A 16,748-nucleotide genomic window follows, 5' to 3' on the forward strand; every position below is an offset into this window, starting at 1 on the left:
GGCTCCATCCCTAAAACTGCCACCAAAAAAAAAAAAAAAGGCTAAATAAAATGTACACAACCCCCGTAACAGATAACAGTTCTCGTAATAGAACGGAAGAAGAGTCCGTGAGAGCGTGGAGGGGTTGTGTGCACTGTTAGGAGTGCAAAACCTGTCGGGGCGACTGGGGGGGGGGGGGGGGGGGGGGGGGGACGGGACCTTTAAAAACTGAAAAACAGGGAAGAAAGAAAGAGGAAAAGTTCTGTCCGGTCCGGCGCCTGGGAGTCAGAGTCACTTCTTGAGCGGCTGGTAGACCGAGGCGTTGGGGTCCAGGGAGGAGGGACTGTTGTCCATGAACTTGGAGGAGTAGTGTGGCGTGACGGGGCTCAGGCTGCCGCCGTCCGACGAGTACGACAGGCTGGGCATCACCGCCATCACCTCCGCTATCTTCTGCTTCAGCTCGGCGATCTCCTGCTCCCTCTGGTGGATCTGACCTGAATGACGCACGCAGGGGAAACAAGTTGGTGGGGGTTAAGATTTGGGGTCGGCAGATTAAATCTACCTGGAGCCGGAAAGAAAAAAAACAAGAAACAAAACATGCTTAACCTTTAAAATGAGACAGACCGCTTCTAAAGTTTCAGGTATAGATTTGATACAAGTTAAAAAATACAACATTTTTTTAAATTTATGTTGCATATTCAAATTACAATTCAGGAACTTTCAGCGTTTCTTTTTGTTTTGTTTTTAAACTCATTTTTCAGCAGTTTCACCCTTTTTCAGCATTTTTTTAGGACAATTTTGGTATTTTAACCATTTTGGCTCTTTGTTTTAAGTAATTCTAGTCACTTTAGGAGTTTTTTCCAAGTTGTTTTTGCATCATTTCCCATTTCTTATGGTTTTAGCCACCCCCCCCCCCCCCCCAGTCACCCACTACAGTGATATTGAAAATGACTAGTATTCTATCTTTTTTCTTATCAGCACGATCTCAACTTCCCACAGCCACTAGTTACTATAATAATTAACTCATCTCCCTCCTCCAGCAGTCTTTCTACAGGAATCCTCACGTCGGAGCCTAATAACACGAGTACGTGGCTGCAGCCGCCTCCTGACCTTGAGCGATCTCCAGCTGCCTCTTGGCGTCGCCCAGCGCGGAGAAGAGGTCCAGCTTGATCCGGGTCTCGGCGCTGAGGCTGTTCTCCAGGTGCTGCGTCTTCTCCTGCATGGCCGACAGCGCCGACATCAGCACCTCCGTGTCCTTCTCGTTCTCCTTGTACTTGCGGAGCTCCTGAGTGGAGGATGAGAAGGGGGTGGTGGGTTGGACGGGGGCATTTAAAGCCGCTGGCACGCCGTATCGCAGCCCGATTATAGTTTTCAGTGTCTGACTCACCTGACACTTTCCCTCCAGATCTCGGATCTGCTCCTCCTTCAGCTTCACGTCCATGCTGAGCTTCTTGCACTCCGTCTCCAGCTCTCTGATGCGGCCGCGGAGAGAATCAGTCGACTCCACTCTGTCGGACAGACGAGACGTTTCAGGCTCTGAGCGGCTCGTCCGAGAGACGCAAGATGAACAAACGAAGGGGGGGAAACTTATTGTACCTGGTGGCGGCAGCCAAAGCGACGGCCCGGGCCGCAGTGGCCTCCTCCATCTTCTTCCTCTTCCGCTCCTCGGCCAGCTGTTTCTCCACAAGAGCCCGAGCCTCCTGCTCCGCCTTCAGCCGTTTCTCCAGCTGGGAGATGGTCTGCTTGTCTTTCTGCTTCACCTGGACGGCGCTGTGGAGCCTGGAGGGACGGAGACATTCAGTTAAAACATGTTGACCTTTTAACAGAATGTCTCCGTCCCTCCTGAAAGTACTTGAACCCCCCCATTTACTCCTTATTTAGTCCACGTTGTTATTTTAAATTATGACTCAACACACCATCTAGTGGCACAAACTAGTATTGCAGGTAGGTTTACCTGCAGGAACCTCACATAATTGCCCTTTATATTACATCAAGACTATTTAAATTTATATTTAACACACTCATACGAAATCTTTAAATTTGTACATGAAACAGATTTTCAGGCTTGTTTCCCACCTCACAATAATCCTCTTTAATGTTATTGTACTTAATTTTATTCTGACGATTTTAATGTAAGGGGACCTTGAAAAAGACATTTTAATAAACCAGAATTGGAGGAAACAACATCTGGCGTCCTGTGTGAGTGAGGTAAAACACATAAGAAAGCAGAGATGCCCCTACTTGTTCTGCAGCAGCTCGTTGTCCTGGCGCAGCTGGCCCAGCTCCGTGCGGAGGCTGCGGTCCTGGCTGCTCAGAGACGACAGCTGACTGCGCAGCTCCGACTCCAGCTGCCTGTTGGCCTGGAGGTCGGCCTTCAGACGCTTCACATCCTGCTCCAGCCTGCCAGGAGAACAACGACATTGACAAACATCGTTTTTATGGCGCTGAATCCCTGTGATATTTTCGGCTGTCCGAGACAAAAGATACCAGTGTGCGGCGGGCACGAGACCCGATGTCGCGGCGTCTTACCGCACGAGAGCGTCCGGCTTGCCCAGCTGGTTGTTGGGGATGCAGTTCTCCACCGGGTCCTTCTGGCCTTTCCCCGCCCCCTTCTGCTTCTTCTCGTTCTTACTGGTGGAGGATCCCGGCGGCACGCTGCCGTTGGCCGACACGTGGTTCCGCGGAGACGAGTTGTTCCCCCCGCTGGCGTTTTTGTAGTTCTTCCCCGTCCCCCCCCATCTCCTCTTTAGACGCGGTGTGTGTGTTGCTGTCCGCGTGTGTGTTCTCCCCCGCCAGGTCGGTGTTCAGTCTCTTTGCCCCGACGTAATTCTCAATGTACTCCGCCTCCTGCAGTTTGGAGTCCAGTGCGTGTACAATACTGTTGTTATTGATTCCAATTGTGTTCTGTTTTTTGCCCTCCCGCTCTTTCGCAGTACTGTCCTTCCCCTTTTCCCGGTACTCCAGTTCCGGTAACGGGACTGAGGCGCCCTTCTTTCCGGGAGGCGCTCCGTTCTGGGACACCACTGTGGGTTCTACCTCCGAGATTCCTTTAGCCAAGGCAGCTGGACCAAAGCAAGCAGATATGAGGTTATTAAATAGAAGAAAAAAACGATTTTACAGAAGCGGACTGAAAGATGAGCTTCATTCAGGGAAACTCTCCTGTCCGTGCGAGTTGAAGCGTCTTAAGCACAATGCGTGGCGTTTCAGCAATATGTGACACACTGCAAGTAACTTGGAAAATATCGTCCCAAATATTCAACAATACAATCATTTTTTCCCCGTTACTTTTCAGGTGAAATTGACATTTTTCGTCAATTGAATCTGCTGGCTTTGAAGCATGTAATGCAAATAGTACGTTTCTCAGCGAGAAGTAGGAAAACATGAGGATGACTTGGTCTGTATACGTTTTGAGGCGTTCAAAAAGCGTTTTTTTTTTTTTTTTCCCCCCTTTTCTCCAGTTTCCTGCAATTACTTGACACACATCTACTTCACATTACTCAAGCTGTCTTTTATACTTACTGTGTCATGGTCTGTGGTTCCACATACTTCTAACAAATGACACTTTGATAAGTAAATAGTAAGTCAAATGGCAACCCTTTAGGCCCCCTTTACACGGGAACGGCGCTTGGAGCCACTGAAAACTTAACTTTTTGAAAACTCAGAGACTCCGCCTTAGAGACTTTAATCTCTATTCTGCAATGTGAGGGCAATTTTATTAAAAAATGTTTAATTCACAGTAAATTAGCATTTCAGATACATGCAAATCCTCTGATATATTAAAGAGAAGTATCCTGATCACAGCAGCTTGTTGTTCACTTTGCACAAACTGTTGTGTTCATTGAGGTCTCACCTTCTTCCGCCTCCCGCTCTTGTCTCTGCAGCATCTGTTGCTCCGGCGGTAACGCCTGCTGGAGGAGCTGCATGTAGAACTCGTTCTCTTTCTGCACCTCCTTCTGTTTCCTCAGTCGCATCTTATAGCTGACGTAGCTCTTGAAGCCGAAGCCCAGCGTCACCACGGGGTAGCCGATGCTGGAGGACCATGAGAAGAGAAGATAAACGTGTCACGGAAAGGTAGGGGGAGTTCTGGTTTCAGGGTAGAATTCTTTGTTGTGACAATGCTTCGTGGCAGAGATCTGACATATTACAAGGAATATGCATTTGTGATGAGAACAGCAGAGCTCAGTATGTAGAAACAAGACATACAGGTAAATAACCAGTGTATTCAAGAAAGGGGAGCCTCGATAGGCCATTCTGTAGTAGCTCTACGAAACTTTGACAAAATAATGTGTGAATAAACTTTTTTTTTTTTTTTTATAGGTAAAACAGATGAAATTGCGAGGAACAGCTAAAACAGAAAAATGGATAAAATGTAAAAAAAAAAAAAAAAAAAAAAAAAAAACCAGTAAAAACTGTGAAAGCAGATAAAAAAAAAAATCTAAAATAGATGACAAATACAGCTAAAACAGCTATAAATGCTTGAAAACCCCCCTCCCCTAAAAAAAAACAGCCAAAGTGACTGAAATGTCAAAAAACCCACCGACTAATGTGACAAGGAAAAAAACAACACAAAAACAAAACACACAACCTGGAACAGTAAAATTTAAACATTTATATGAAACTTAGACAAAAAGACACTTTAAGCCCCGGTTCTATGACAATGCTTCAAGTGAAAACATCATTTTGGATTTTCGTTTCGCATTTAAGGGACGTTTTGAAAACGACGTTAGCACATTGGGTCACTTGTTGGCGCTGTTGGTTGTTTTTGTAATAAACACACACACACCACAATGGTGAGTCGACAGACATTCATATGGACAGATGATGAAGTTGGGTTGCTCTAAAGAGTGACTCTTAACAATAAAACTACCAAGTCCTGTATATGGACTGGGAGTCGTGACACTCTGGAAGCAAACATTGTTATTAGTCTCCATCTACTCACACGTGTGCAGAAGGACTATTTACTACGGTCGTGGTGAGCACGTGCAGTAGCACCCCTCCTTACGTGGAGACAGTAGGGCTGGGCAATCTGGGGTGAAAAATTCCATAAAACGATTAAATTTTTGGCCCAGCCCCAAGACAGAGTGGCTTCAAAAAAGGGGGGAATTTTCAGTGACACCGAGCACCGTTGTCGTGTAAACAGACACCCAAAACACGACAAAAGTTCACCGTTTTCACCTAAAAACGTTTAAGCATGTAAACGGAGCCTAAACTCCTTGTGGCATTTGTCGCCATGGGGGTGTGTACGGTCAATCCTGGAGGATTTTTTTTGGGAGATATGGGCTCCACTGCTTTTGAATGACGTTTCCCTAATGGTGGAGGCATCAGATTCTCTATAGAATCTATCTGCTTTCGGTAGAATCTGTGGTAAACCCAAACACGCAGGTCTGCTGCTCATCTTACAAATACAAAAAACAAAAACAGGTGGGAAAAAAGACAGAATGAGCCTAATAGTGCAAATACCCCCCAAAAAAAATCTATAAATTCTGTTTACCAGTGAGCAGCGAAGGGGCGACACAAGTCCACGTGAAAGTTCTTGAGGTCTTTGAACCGTATGGCGGCTTCGATGTACACAAACAGGATCCAGAGCGATACTGTAGGTAGACAGACTCCTCTCTCTGGGTGGAAGGTAAAGAAAAATAGAAAAAAAACAACATATCAGTGCTCGGAGGTCTCGCCCTGAAGAAACTTGGCAGGGAGGGACTAACCTGTGTGCCAGACGTACTGGACCCATACGTAGGTGCTGGCAGCAAAAAACAGCCACTGGACCGGGATGAAGAGGAGGCATATGATGTCTGATGTACACGCCACACACACGAAGAAGACGGAGAACGCCTGTGTGCAGGGGAAAACACAACAAAAGTCAAATACGATATTTCACATTCAACGTTGAAACACGAGGCGGGTGTAGCGCCCGAGCTCTTACCAGCCCCTGATATCTGAAGGAGTCGAAGACGCTCCGGATGAAGAGCCAGAAGGGCCACAGGTACTCGAATCTGAACTCCAGCACAAAGTCTGCCAGCAGGACCAACACCCACACTACCAGGAACTTCAGGTACAGGAAGGTACTGTGGGGAGGGACAATAGAAATCAAGACAGAAAAGCAGATTAGAGAGGGGTTTAGATGCTTTAATGATGAGTATAGGTTCAGATAAAGACTGATGCAGCCAGATCTTTGAGTAAAACCCACTAAATAAGCTGAAGATCACACATGTTGACAGGAGAGTGCAGCATGTACCCAGTGTCATGTCTGGACATGTTAAACCCTCAAGCTGGGGTCAATTCTCCACATTATCTCCTCGTCAGTCAGCCTCGTGCATTAAAGACACGCCTCCTCCTCCGCGCGGCTTTGTCTCGTTTACCGTTAATTGTCCCCCTTCACGTTTTAACAATTACCAATTAAGCCCCGCGCCAGACAAAGCGCAGGTGAGAGGAGCCGGGAGCACCCGGGCTACAAAACGCGCGCTCCCAACACCGCAGCTGTCATCTCTTAACGTTATTTTTAACGATTATTATTATTATTTTCTCCCCCTTTCAAGCGAGTTTTCTTCTTTGTACTTGAACGCGAATCGACCGAGCGCCATTCACACTCAATGCCAACGACATTCATTTGGAAATGTGAGCAGGAGCTAAAAGCTAAAGCACACACACAAAAAGAAAGGGGGAAAAAAATAAAATAATACACATGTAAACGTTCACGTCGGGCCTGTAATTGCGAGAATATGCGGACATGTTTGAATGTATCAGCCCCGCGAGGCGCCATTGTTACACAACCCCGTCCCTCCATACCTGCTATATATACCCTCGGTGATTCGGTTCCGTTTTAACGGCCGTCGGAGTTTGCTGCAGTCCGCATTGCGCCGCTTCATCCTCCCCCCTGTTGATTATTCACGTGTGATATCGCGCTGGTCAACAAAAAAAATAAAAAAATCCGTGACTGGAAATGTCATCCGCTCATCCCGGCATTCACGCTCCCTTCCAATTATCCACCATTGTTGTTGTTTTAATGCAACATGAAACAAAGAAATAAATAAAAACAGTCCCGCGTAAGGCCCCTCCCCCCTTTTTTGACGACGCGCTGCGTCGGTTACGTCTGACGTCGTGACGCTGCGTATAGTGTGTCCACGACGTAGGAAAAATATGGCGGCCCCCTGCGATTCGAGAGGATCCTCTCGCTTTTAACGTTGTAAAACACATTTCTCTACGGTAAGATAATTCTTAACAGCATCATGTGGTTTTCTAACTTCAGTTCTTTTAGTTTAATTTGATAATGCTTGTGTGATTCAATATAGAGTTATTACGCCTCACGCTTCGCAGTTGGAATCCCCCATGTGTACTCAACCACGTTTGTTATTTCAGTTTTCCTCAACTTGCTATTTTGGCACTGTCGATTCTGTTTCCAGTTTGCTTTGGGATCTGGTCAATAAGTTGACATCGACTTGCTGTCGTCCAGCTGCCTTAGATAAAGTTATCTCGGCGGTAGAACCCACAGTAATGTCCCAACGTTTTACTTTTTAGACAAGCGTCATCATCACCACAAATACATTCCCTCTTCTCGCCAGAGAAAAATAAATAAATCATGTATAATACAATTCTTATTTAAATCAATAGGTGGTGCCATTATAAGTCTACATTTTCTGCCTTGTTGTATGCTTTTAAGTTGCCTTAGAACGCCTTATCTACGACTAAAAATAGCTAGATGAGGCATATGCTGTTCCAAAACATGTTCAACATTGGTTGTACCTTCAGATGACCACAGATGTTTGGGTTGCACTAACCTATCTTAATGTCATACCTGCAGCTGGTGTTTAAGTGCTGTTTACAAGCTGGAAATATAGTTTATTGGGGTAAAGAACAGGTTTCTGCTACAGCTTCCGTCACTGACATGCAGGTGTATCAGTCGTTCTTGGAATATTTAACTTATTTATTTATTTATTGAAAAACCACCAATAATTTGTCTTTTTTCACACCAAAAACCATTACTTTTGAATTGTTGCACTACTAGTCTTTAGTGCCAGTGCTTTCTTACTGTCATGCTACTGATCTGTTGCTAATTAATTTTACTAGTTGCAGGATGTTCCAATTTGGTGTTTTGCGTTGAGGGCGCAAACACCTATAGTACTTATTACACTTGCCTGCACTTATTACAACTTATTTGAAATGTTAAACTGTCATCTAATCCTAAATGAGCTCAGACTTAGTCTACATAGTAATAAAAAAGTTGAGTTTTGACATTCTTTATTGTTGTTTTTATGTTTTTATTGAATACATTTATTCGGGTTGGGGCAGTAGTTTATGGTAGCGATGTGGTTATTTAGCAGTAATCTAAAATGATTTCTCCAACAGATGAAAAACACACAAGGCGAGATGGAGAACATGATGCTGTCTGCTGAGCACGAGGAGCAGGAAGACAAACAGAGCGAAGAAGACGGGGAAGAAGAAAAAGAAGAGAGTGAGGATGAAGATGTTGAACCAGAAGATGGTGGAGATGATGAAGACGTAAAACCTAAAGCCAAGCCTCAGGGTAAAGACGGAAAAGTCGCACCACCAGCTAAAGCAAAGAATAAGAAAGAATCTGACGTCCTGAACCTCAACAATGAGGTGGTGAAGATGAGGAAGGAGGTGAAGAGGGTGCGGGCTCTGACCATCAGGAAGCTGACGCGTCAGATCGTCGCCCTCAAGAACAAGAAGGGGAAAGAAGCCGTGGTGGAAAAGAATCAGAGGAGAGCGGCGAGGCTGCTGGAGGAGTTGCACGCTATGAAAGAGCTCGTACCCGACCTGGTAAGTTGGTTTTGTTTGTAAAGGGGGAGCTGGCATCCTTGGTTTTCCACCTGCAAAGCATTTAATAATTAATAATCTTTCTTTTATTATTATTATTATTTATACCTACAGGTGACTAAGACGGCCCTGCAGAAAAACCTCAGCTTCGAAATCGTGTGCAAAAACCCCAAGTCAACCATTTCTGACCGGGCTATGGCTCGCATAGCCTCACACCCTCAGTTCAACAAGAAGATTGAGACCATCAAAGCTGCTGTGAAGGCTTTTAAAGATGAGCGGAGGAAAGGCGGGAAGCAGGCAGAGAGGGAAAAGGTGCAAACGCAACCTGCAGAGGCATCCCAACAGCCGGCGGACAAAACGAGTGAACGAGAGATCGAGAAGAAAGAGGAAGCCATCGCAGCGACGCCTCGGAAAGCGAAGGATGATGGGGTTAAAGTAATGGAAGACACTGACGATGCTGCCGTTGGCGAAACGGAAGAAGAAGTTTGCTCAGATGCTCCAGAAAGATCAGAGCCTAAGAGTGAAGAGCCAGTCGAGATAAAAACACGTGACGTGAAGCAAACCGAGAGCACGCAGATTGAAAGCCAAGATGCTAAAAAGCCGCCCAGTCCGAAGCCGGCCGCCGCTGAGCCGCAGAGAATGACAGACGACGACGTCGACGACGAGAGCGACCTGGAGTCGTCCGGAGACGAGGAGGAGAAAGAGTACTTTGACGACAGCACAGAGGAACGCTTCCACAAGCAGTCATCGCAGTCCGAGGAGAGCGACGACGACGACTTCTTTGTAGGAAAAGTGAGCAAGTTCAAGAAGAAAAAGCCGAAAGCAGAAGGGGAAGAGCTGAAGGAGGAGGTAAAGAAGGGCAGTGAGAAACCTTCAGATCAGCTGCAGAGCCAACTGGACGAGCTGGAGTCCCGGCTGAAGTCCAAAGGAAAAGCCTTCCAGTCTGTTTTCTGCTCCTCTCTGGGCGGGGCCAAGGCAGGCCGGGGAGGAGGGCCGGGCAGAGGCCGAGGCCGAGGAGGGGATCGGTTCAGAGGTCCAAAGGGCGGCGGCGGACCGAGTAGAGAGTTCAGTCAACAATCAAAGTACCAGAGAGGCTCAGAAAGCAGCTCACTGTCCAAGTACAGCAAGCCCTGTCCTGAAGCAAGGCATCAGGAGTCCGGAGAGAAAGGCGGGAGAGGAAGAGGGAGGGGCCGCGGCAGGGGGGACGCTTTCAGGCAAAAAGATCCCAGAGGCTTTTCCCATCAGGCGCCACGCCAGGTGCTGCATCCCTCCTGGGAGGCCAGTAAGAAAAGAAAAGAGCAGCAGGGACAAATCCTGGCCTTCCAGGGAAAGAGGATCAAGTTTGATGACGACGACTGAGAGTTTTCCTTCTTTTGTCCTTCGTGAATTTATACATTTTACCGTCTCTTGTTCTGTAAGGGGTCGTTTAATATTCAGTCTAACAAAATAAAGTGCAAAGGTATCTTTCAGTCTTTTGAATAAAACATTAACTGAATAGCTCAAATGGTTTGAAAAGAGGTTTGTGCTAAGTGCTCGACACGGAGGGATGATATCGACTCATTTTGCTGAAGCAGACATCTAAAACAGAAGCCGATAAAGTGGATGAATCCATCAGTCTTTGCTTAATCCAACACTTGACGCAACAGTTGTACACATTTCTTTACCGTCGAAGGCAAACAATTCTTATATCGGAGTGCTTTGTTTTGACTTGTTTATCTGACCGTTTGAAGTATTAAAGGATTGAGTCTGCGCTATAGTTGGATTATTTTAAGAGTGATTAGAAGAGTTTCATCACGAATAGCAATGCATACTTTTCTCTTGTTTCCTCTACTATATATACTGCACAATACATAACATTCAAATGCATCTGAAGAGAAATGCATTTTAAATCTACAAAACCATCAGACAGGCAAACAGAAATATACACAACAAAACTGCTGCAACAAGCTCCCCTGTCATGCTCTGCTGTGAAATATGCCTCAGTTATCTATTTTTATTTTATTTTATTTTATTATTAATCTAATATATTTGTACCAGTAAATGGTAAGATGTGAAACTTTACAGCTTTTTTTAACGCCACTCATCTTCATTTAAACGGGGATTATCGTTATCTTTTTGTTTCACATTTTCTCCAAAGCTGATACTATTATTAAGATATATATTACATTTCAGTGCACCAAATTCCTTCTTTCATTTTGTTTTCTTCATCATGGTGTATTAATACATACCTTGTTTTGTAGTTCTATGTGTATGTTTAGATATGGGTATTTTATACAATAACTGTGAATTAATCTGTAAATTAACAGTGTTCGCACACATTTTTTTAAGAAAATAATAAAGAAAACTACTTTCTACCTTCCAGCACAGAGAAACCCCCACACCCTCTCTGACCCCTCGGTCTCACAGAGAATGTTTACTATTGGTCAGCTGCAGCACGTGCTGTCAACCTACGTCATCACGTACAGATTTGACCAATGAACAACCGACGTGCAGTTTTACTTTCAAGGTGTCCGCGGGAATGAATCGGTGTTTGGAGTCACGACACGGAAAACAACCTTTTATGAAGTACTTAAAGTAAATCTCAGGTATTGACGGCGGAGGATTATCTTCTGAGGAAATGGCGGAGCAGACTGGAGAAAACGACGCGACGGAAGGCCTTCCATCGGTTTCTGGAGGCTCCGTTGTAATCACCGACATCTGCTCGCAGCGGCTCGTGGCGACGAGCTCCGCCGGCCCCGTGTCCCTCCCGGAGGCCGCCGGGGAACCGGAGGAACCGACCTCTCTGCTGATCCACAAGCTCGAGACGTCGGAAGAAGCCTCGGTAAGAGGGACACAAAACAAAGTGTGGGATAACATCCGAGGTTGATAAGCGAATGTAGAAAATTAACATTTATTTACTTTACACACCCAGAGTGGATATCTACTGTTATTTTGTGTCTAATAAGCGCCGCAGCGCTTCCTCTCACGTGATGCACTACGTCACACGAAGGAGCCCCGAATGTCAACACCGGAACCTTTCTGTGAATGTTTTTAAGAATAAAAGCACGTTGATGTTTTGGTTGACAACTCACGTAATATTCCTTTATGCTTGATATGTTAGTGTTACAGCCAAGACCAACTAATCTGACACCAAGACCTTGAAATATAGTCTCAAGACTGGTTTCAATACGACTGCTCTTAAGTTAACAACACTACAATGTGTATAAATATAAATTTTGCCAAATTTCATGAGCTTATTTGGAGTTGTTGAAATTAGAAAAAGAAAGTGTGTTTGTAGGCATTTCTATCTTCAGTTTATATTGAGTTGTATAGAGGAATAGTTACACAAAAAGGCAGCCTAAAGACCCTTGCGTTGTTAAAACAGTCTGATTGTTGAAATGATTCTACATTTATATTTATTTAGAGGTTTTTACAGTGACAGGCTGCATGGTGGTGACACCATCAACACGGTTGCCCACCAAATCCTACAAATAGTATTATTAGTTTAGTGTCTTTGCAGGGCAATCATCCCCTGTTCAAGAATAGGCATGAGGGTCTTTAAATGTGGCGTTTGCACTTATGTTCTTCACTAAAAACATGTGGTTCAGGTAGTTTGTGACTTTAAATTGTATCGCCTCTTGGTATTGAGGTGAGATCGAATGGCGCCGTCCAAGAGTGCAACTTGCTTCCACCCGCTGACCCCTTGGATTTGTTTTATAATGTAGGATAGCGTCATAGATGCATGTCACGGTAGCGACTTTGAACGTTTATGGTTTAAGTTATAATAACCTCACCTTAATCTTAAAATGGGAAAATTTGGAGGTTTAAATTGTGTGCTCTTGTTTTGAAAGCGTTTCCGGAAACACTATAAACTTGACGTGAGTTTATTGAAACTCCACATTTAAACGGCATCCTGCAGGATCCCACGTTAATACGGGAGAATCTCCAGGTGAACTTGTAGACTCGCGTTTCAGAAGGGAGACACGCGGGAGGCCGTTTTTGTGACTGGAAGCAGAAACTCGCGCACTTTCCGGCGCCATCTTGAGGACCGACTTCCAAAACAAAACATGCCATCTCTCTGCGCTGCTGTGGGCTGCAGCCACACCAAAGCCCAAAAGAGGGGATTAACTTTCTATTATTTCCCCAAAACGACTGCACGAAGACAGAGATGGGTGGCTGCCATGAAAAGGAAGGACTGGGTCCCGACGGCTCACTCCAGGCTGTGCAGTGAACATTTTGTTTCAGGTGAGGAAGCGTGAGGCTAGCTTAGCCGCTGTGCTGCACTTATACCTACATGGTCTTTAAATAAATGGAAAAGTTAAAAGTTTTTTTTTTTTTGAAAGATTATTAAAGACATACTTGAACAGACAGGGGCTTTGCATAGAAAAGAGTACTTATTTATTCCTTTCCAGTAATTCAACTAATTATTTGTTTATTTATTTATTTTATTTTGTAGGGACCATGTACAAAAACATTTACCTTAAAGAAAAGATGCTTCATACCAGATTTTAGTCGTAGCTAGTTTCCATCTGCGGTCCCCGGGCAGCCACACGACACAAGACATATTTACAAATATACAGTAAAAATTTAGAACATTAGCAGTAACTATTAAATTATAACACCTGCTTTCAAAAACATTTCTACAGATATTAAAAATCTTATGGAACACATAACACAGAAAACACAACGAGCAGGAACACAATAATACACATTATAAATACCTCCAGTAAGATCAGTGACCTTATTATTATCATTATCATTAACAATAACCATTAAAATTCAACACCTGGATTCCTAAAATTCATACAAATTACTAAAATACATTATGCAACAACACAATAGACAATTAACAGACTAATGCTGACACAGCTGGTTTTTATTAGTATTTTTTTTTTAGGGTTTGAGAAACAGTGTTCAAGTCTACAGACAGCTTCAGACGGTCTGGAATTGATCCATATAGCGGAAAATACAAGAATAATCTAAATGCACTTTCACTGAGGAAAATTCAACAAGAGCAAACATAAGAAACGGCAGAAAGAAAAAAAACAAAACCTTTATTAACAGGAAGGAACCTGCAGAACCAGGCTCAGAGGAGAAGACTCATTGCAGAACCAGACGCATAGGTTTTCCCACAAATTTAAATATTGCAGGAGGGTCATTTAATCGTGTATGTAGCTTGCCCGCTGATTCCATGAATAATATTTCTGATTTAAGAAGTCTCCTCTGAGTTCACTATAAAAACTGATTCTTCACTGACAATCGAACATAGATACTTTAAGTTGGTGACAGCCTCAATGATAAATCTCTACAGAGGTTGGTAACAGTGATATTTTGGGAGGAATGCTGGCACACTACATGAATATGGAGTCACTTTATTAAATACTATTTTGTTGGACTCTTTAAGTACTCTAAATACATTTTGTATGGGTATATTTTGATTTGTGCTGCTTTTAATCAACTGTTTGACTTGTTTTCTCTCAGACCTGGCAACCCCGTCTCTCCATACTTTTGTGTCTTAGATTGTAGGGAGATGATGATATTTAATCATAACTGAATTTTGAACTCGTGTCGTTGAAGTCGCTCCATGTCACGCCGGGTCTCGTCTTTGAATATCTGAGGATGTCTCAGTCCAGCGATGTGTCGTCTGTGTCTCGTTCCTGCTGTAGGGAGGAAAAGCGAGAACCCCCTCAACCCGGATTATGTTCCGAGTCTCTTCGAATTTCTCTCACCGGAGCAACGCCAGCAAAAGATCCACAGCTACATGGAATTTCAGAAAGCGCACGCGGACAGCAGCGACGGTGTCGAAGGAAACGAGGGCGGAAGTGAGACTCTCGGAGGTGACGAAAACGGAGTTCATGAGGAAACAACAGAAGACGCAACTGTGGAGACGTTGCCAATGAAGGACGAGGCGGACGAGTTCTCCACCATGCAGGAAGCTTTCAATGACGACGACACGGTGCAGGATTCAACAGACCGTCCTTTCCATGCCGAGCCGATTGGAGCGTGTTATTTACTCGTGTAGCGAGTCGTCTTCGACCGGTCAAATAGGTTGTTTCTAACAAGCTGTGATAAAATGCTTTCCCACAGGCAAAGAGAAAACTGGAGGTGGAGGCTGAGGACATTGAGGACGGTGACCCGTCTGCTCAAATCGGCGAAGCACAGGAGAGTACGCCCAAGAAAACCAGCCGTAAGTCATATCGTTCCAATACACGGATGTACTCGTACAGGACTGAAAACCATTGCAGGTTGCAGGATATCGCACCAGAGGAACGGTTTCGTTCCACGAAATCATTGGGTGGTTCCAAATAGTCCCGCCTATGTCCTTTCCTATCCACTTTTCCTTAACCCTGTGGATGACGTCACAAAGGGCTGATCCCGAAATGTCATTTCAAAAAAAAAAAAAAAAAAAAAGTAATAAAGGGTCATTAATGTAAATAGACCCTGAGGCCAAAAGTTAAACTTTTAATATTACATTATTGTACTCATTGTATTACATGTTAACGTGAGTCAGTGATTTATGGTTTGAACTTGAATCACACTGAAAGAATGAGCTCTAAAAGTTTGGACTATTTGCATATACGTATATCTATATATAATTTATGTATTATTGGTGTTGCTCGTGTCACTAATAGTCTTCTGTTCTCTATTTCTTCAGTCATCAGGACGAAATAATGTCTAAATATTAAACATATTAAGATCACATTTAAATTCTTGGTAAATCTTATGACATTGACCAGTTATTACATTTTGTTTTATTATTTTTTTTTAAATTTTATTATTATTACAGTTCGGACTCAGCACTTTTGTTACATTGTCGACCAGTTATTACATTCCGGGTGTTATTACATTATATTTTCTAACAATTCGGGTCGTTGTTACATATCAGGCTCCAACAGGCCGCGTTTGCACGACAAACGCCCGTCCCCTCCAGCAAGCAGACCTTTCGACAGTTCCGCTCTGGGCGACCTGACGCAGAAGATTACCGCGATAATCGGCTGTCCCAACAAGGTGTTTAACCTCAAGGCGATCGCGCGGGAGCTCGGCGTCCCGAGGCGGCGCCTCTATGACGTCACCAACGTCCTGCAAGAGATCATGTTCCTCGAGAAGGTCTCCAAAAGCTTCATGCGCTGGTTGTGAGTATATTTCCACGTGGTTGGTCGCATTTTCAGCCGCGTGTATTATTCTGTGTCTTTCAAAAGCTCGCAGCATTCGTTTCGAAGCGCAGAGTTTAGTTTGTGGGCATTCGCGCGCTTTTTTTTCACTGCAGCTGATGGACTTTGTCGTGCTGCTCATCCCACAAAGCAAATATACAGGATTTCTAGTGGTGTGAGATGTAATCGCATCAAAGTCCCAATGTGAAAAGTGTAGTAGTAGTTGGTTTATTTCAGTTGCAGTAATTCAAAGCAGAAAACAACATAATTCCAACATTTGTTTTTATTTTAATCGTCCAGCAACTGAAAAGGGAATGTGCTGAAGCCTGTGGCTTCTTTAGCCGATCCTGTACCATGGAAGGATTACAAAGAAAGATCAACGATCAAATACAAAACTAAATGACAGTTTAAGTTATAAATCAGTTTTCGGATTATAAGTAAATATCAAATCAACAATTCACAGCATAACCTTTAATTATTCGACATCTTAAACTCGTTTTGAAAACACAGAGAATTGCACCGGTTCAGTTCATCATTAAGTCCATTCCATAACCTCACTCCCAAAACGGACACACATTCACAGTTAACATTTGTTCTTACTTTCCAGCTTTCAAACATTAACGCCCCCGTTAAATTATAGATTCCCTTTCTTTGACCACCATCTGGAATGCTATTATTCATCACACAGAACATCGTTTCTAATGTTTTTAAATATATAATATCCAGAAATGTTAATGTGGATGATTGTATGAAAAGTTGATAGGTAGAATCCCGGTATCCTGCTCTATTCATGATCCGAATCGCTCTTTTCTGCAACTTGATTATTGGATCCAAGTTAAGTTTTATATGTATTTCCACACAAAA

At 43.9% G+C, this 16,748-nt stretch overlaps 3 protein-coding genes across 8 annotated transcripts in view; 2 read left to right on the forward strand and 1 right to left on the reverse strand.

Moving 5' to 3' along the window:
• Positions 1 to 264: 264 nt before the first annotated feature.
• maco1a (macoilin 1a) lies at positions 265 to 6,953 on the reverse strand. The gene is given in 12 exon segments (XM_080484346.1): positions 265 to 473; positions 1,090 to 1,264; positions 1,367 to 1,487; positions 1,576 to 1,758; positions 2,221 to 2,379; positions 2,509 to 2,715; positions 2,717 to 3,041; positions 3,830 to 4,008; positions 5,471 to 5,594; positions 5,685 to 5,811; positions 5,903 to 6,044; positions 6,766 to 6,953. Coding segments are annotated over 12 exon segments (2,025 nt in total). The 5' UTR covers positions 6,846 to 6,953; the 3' UTR covers positions 265 to 270.
• A 121-nt stretch (positions 6,954 to 7,074) lies between these two features.
• On the forward strand, positions 7,075 to 10,506 carry srfbp1 (serum response factor binding protein 1). The gene is made up of 3 exons (XM_080484232.1): positions 7,075 to 7,182; positions 8,323 to 8,757; positions 8,869 to 10,506. Exons 2-3 carry the CDS (start codon positions 8,323 to 8,325, stop codon positions 10,111 to 10,113), a joined length of 1,680 nt encoding a protein of 559 aa, XP_080340358.1. The 5' UTR covers positions 7,075 to 7,182; the 3' UTR covers positions 10,114 to 10,506.
• A 711-nt stretch (positions 10,507 to 11,217) lies between these two features.
• The window catches only part of e2f3 (E2F transcription factor 3), a 64,407-nt gene continuing 58,876 nt past the window's right edge, over positions 11,218 to 16,748 (forward strand). For 3 of the 6 annotated variants that reach the window (XM_080485798.1, XM_080485796.1, XM_080485797.1), the window contains exons 1-4: positions 12,598 to 12,978; positions 14,400 to 14,689; positions 14,821 to 14,920; positions 15,620 to 15,866. In XM_080485798.1, the coding sequence (XP_080341924.1) occupies positions 12,801 to 12,978; positions 14,400 to 14,689; positions 14,821 to 14,920; positions 15,620 to 15,866 (815 nt within the window). In that variant the 5' untranslated portion in view covers positions 12,598 to 12,800. Of the gene's footprint in view, positions 11,576 to 12,597; positions 12,979 to 14,399; positions 14,690 to 14,820; positions 14,921 to 15,619; positions 15,867 to 16,748 lie in introns of those variants that run through there. The other 3 variants (XM_080485801.1, XM_080485800.1, XM_080485799.1) reach the window with 2 other exon arrangements.

The sequence above is a fragment of the Lipophrys pholis genome, assembly GCF_963383615.2.
Source record: "Lipophrys pholis genome assembly, chromosome: 17".
NCBI lineage: Eukaryota > Metazoa > Chordata > Actinopteri > Blenniiformes > Blenniidae > Lipophrys > Lipophrys pholis.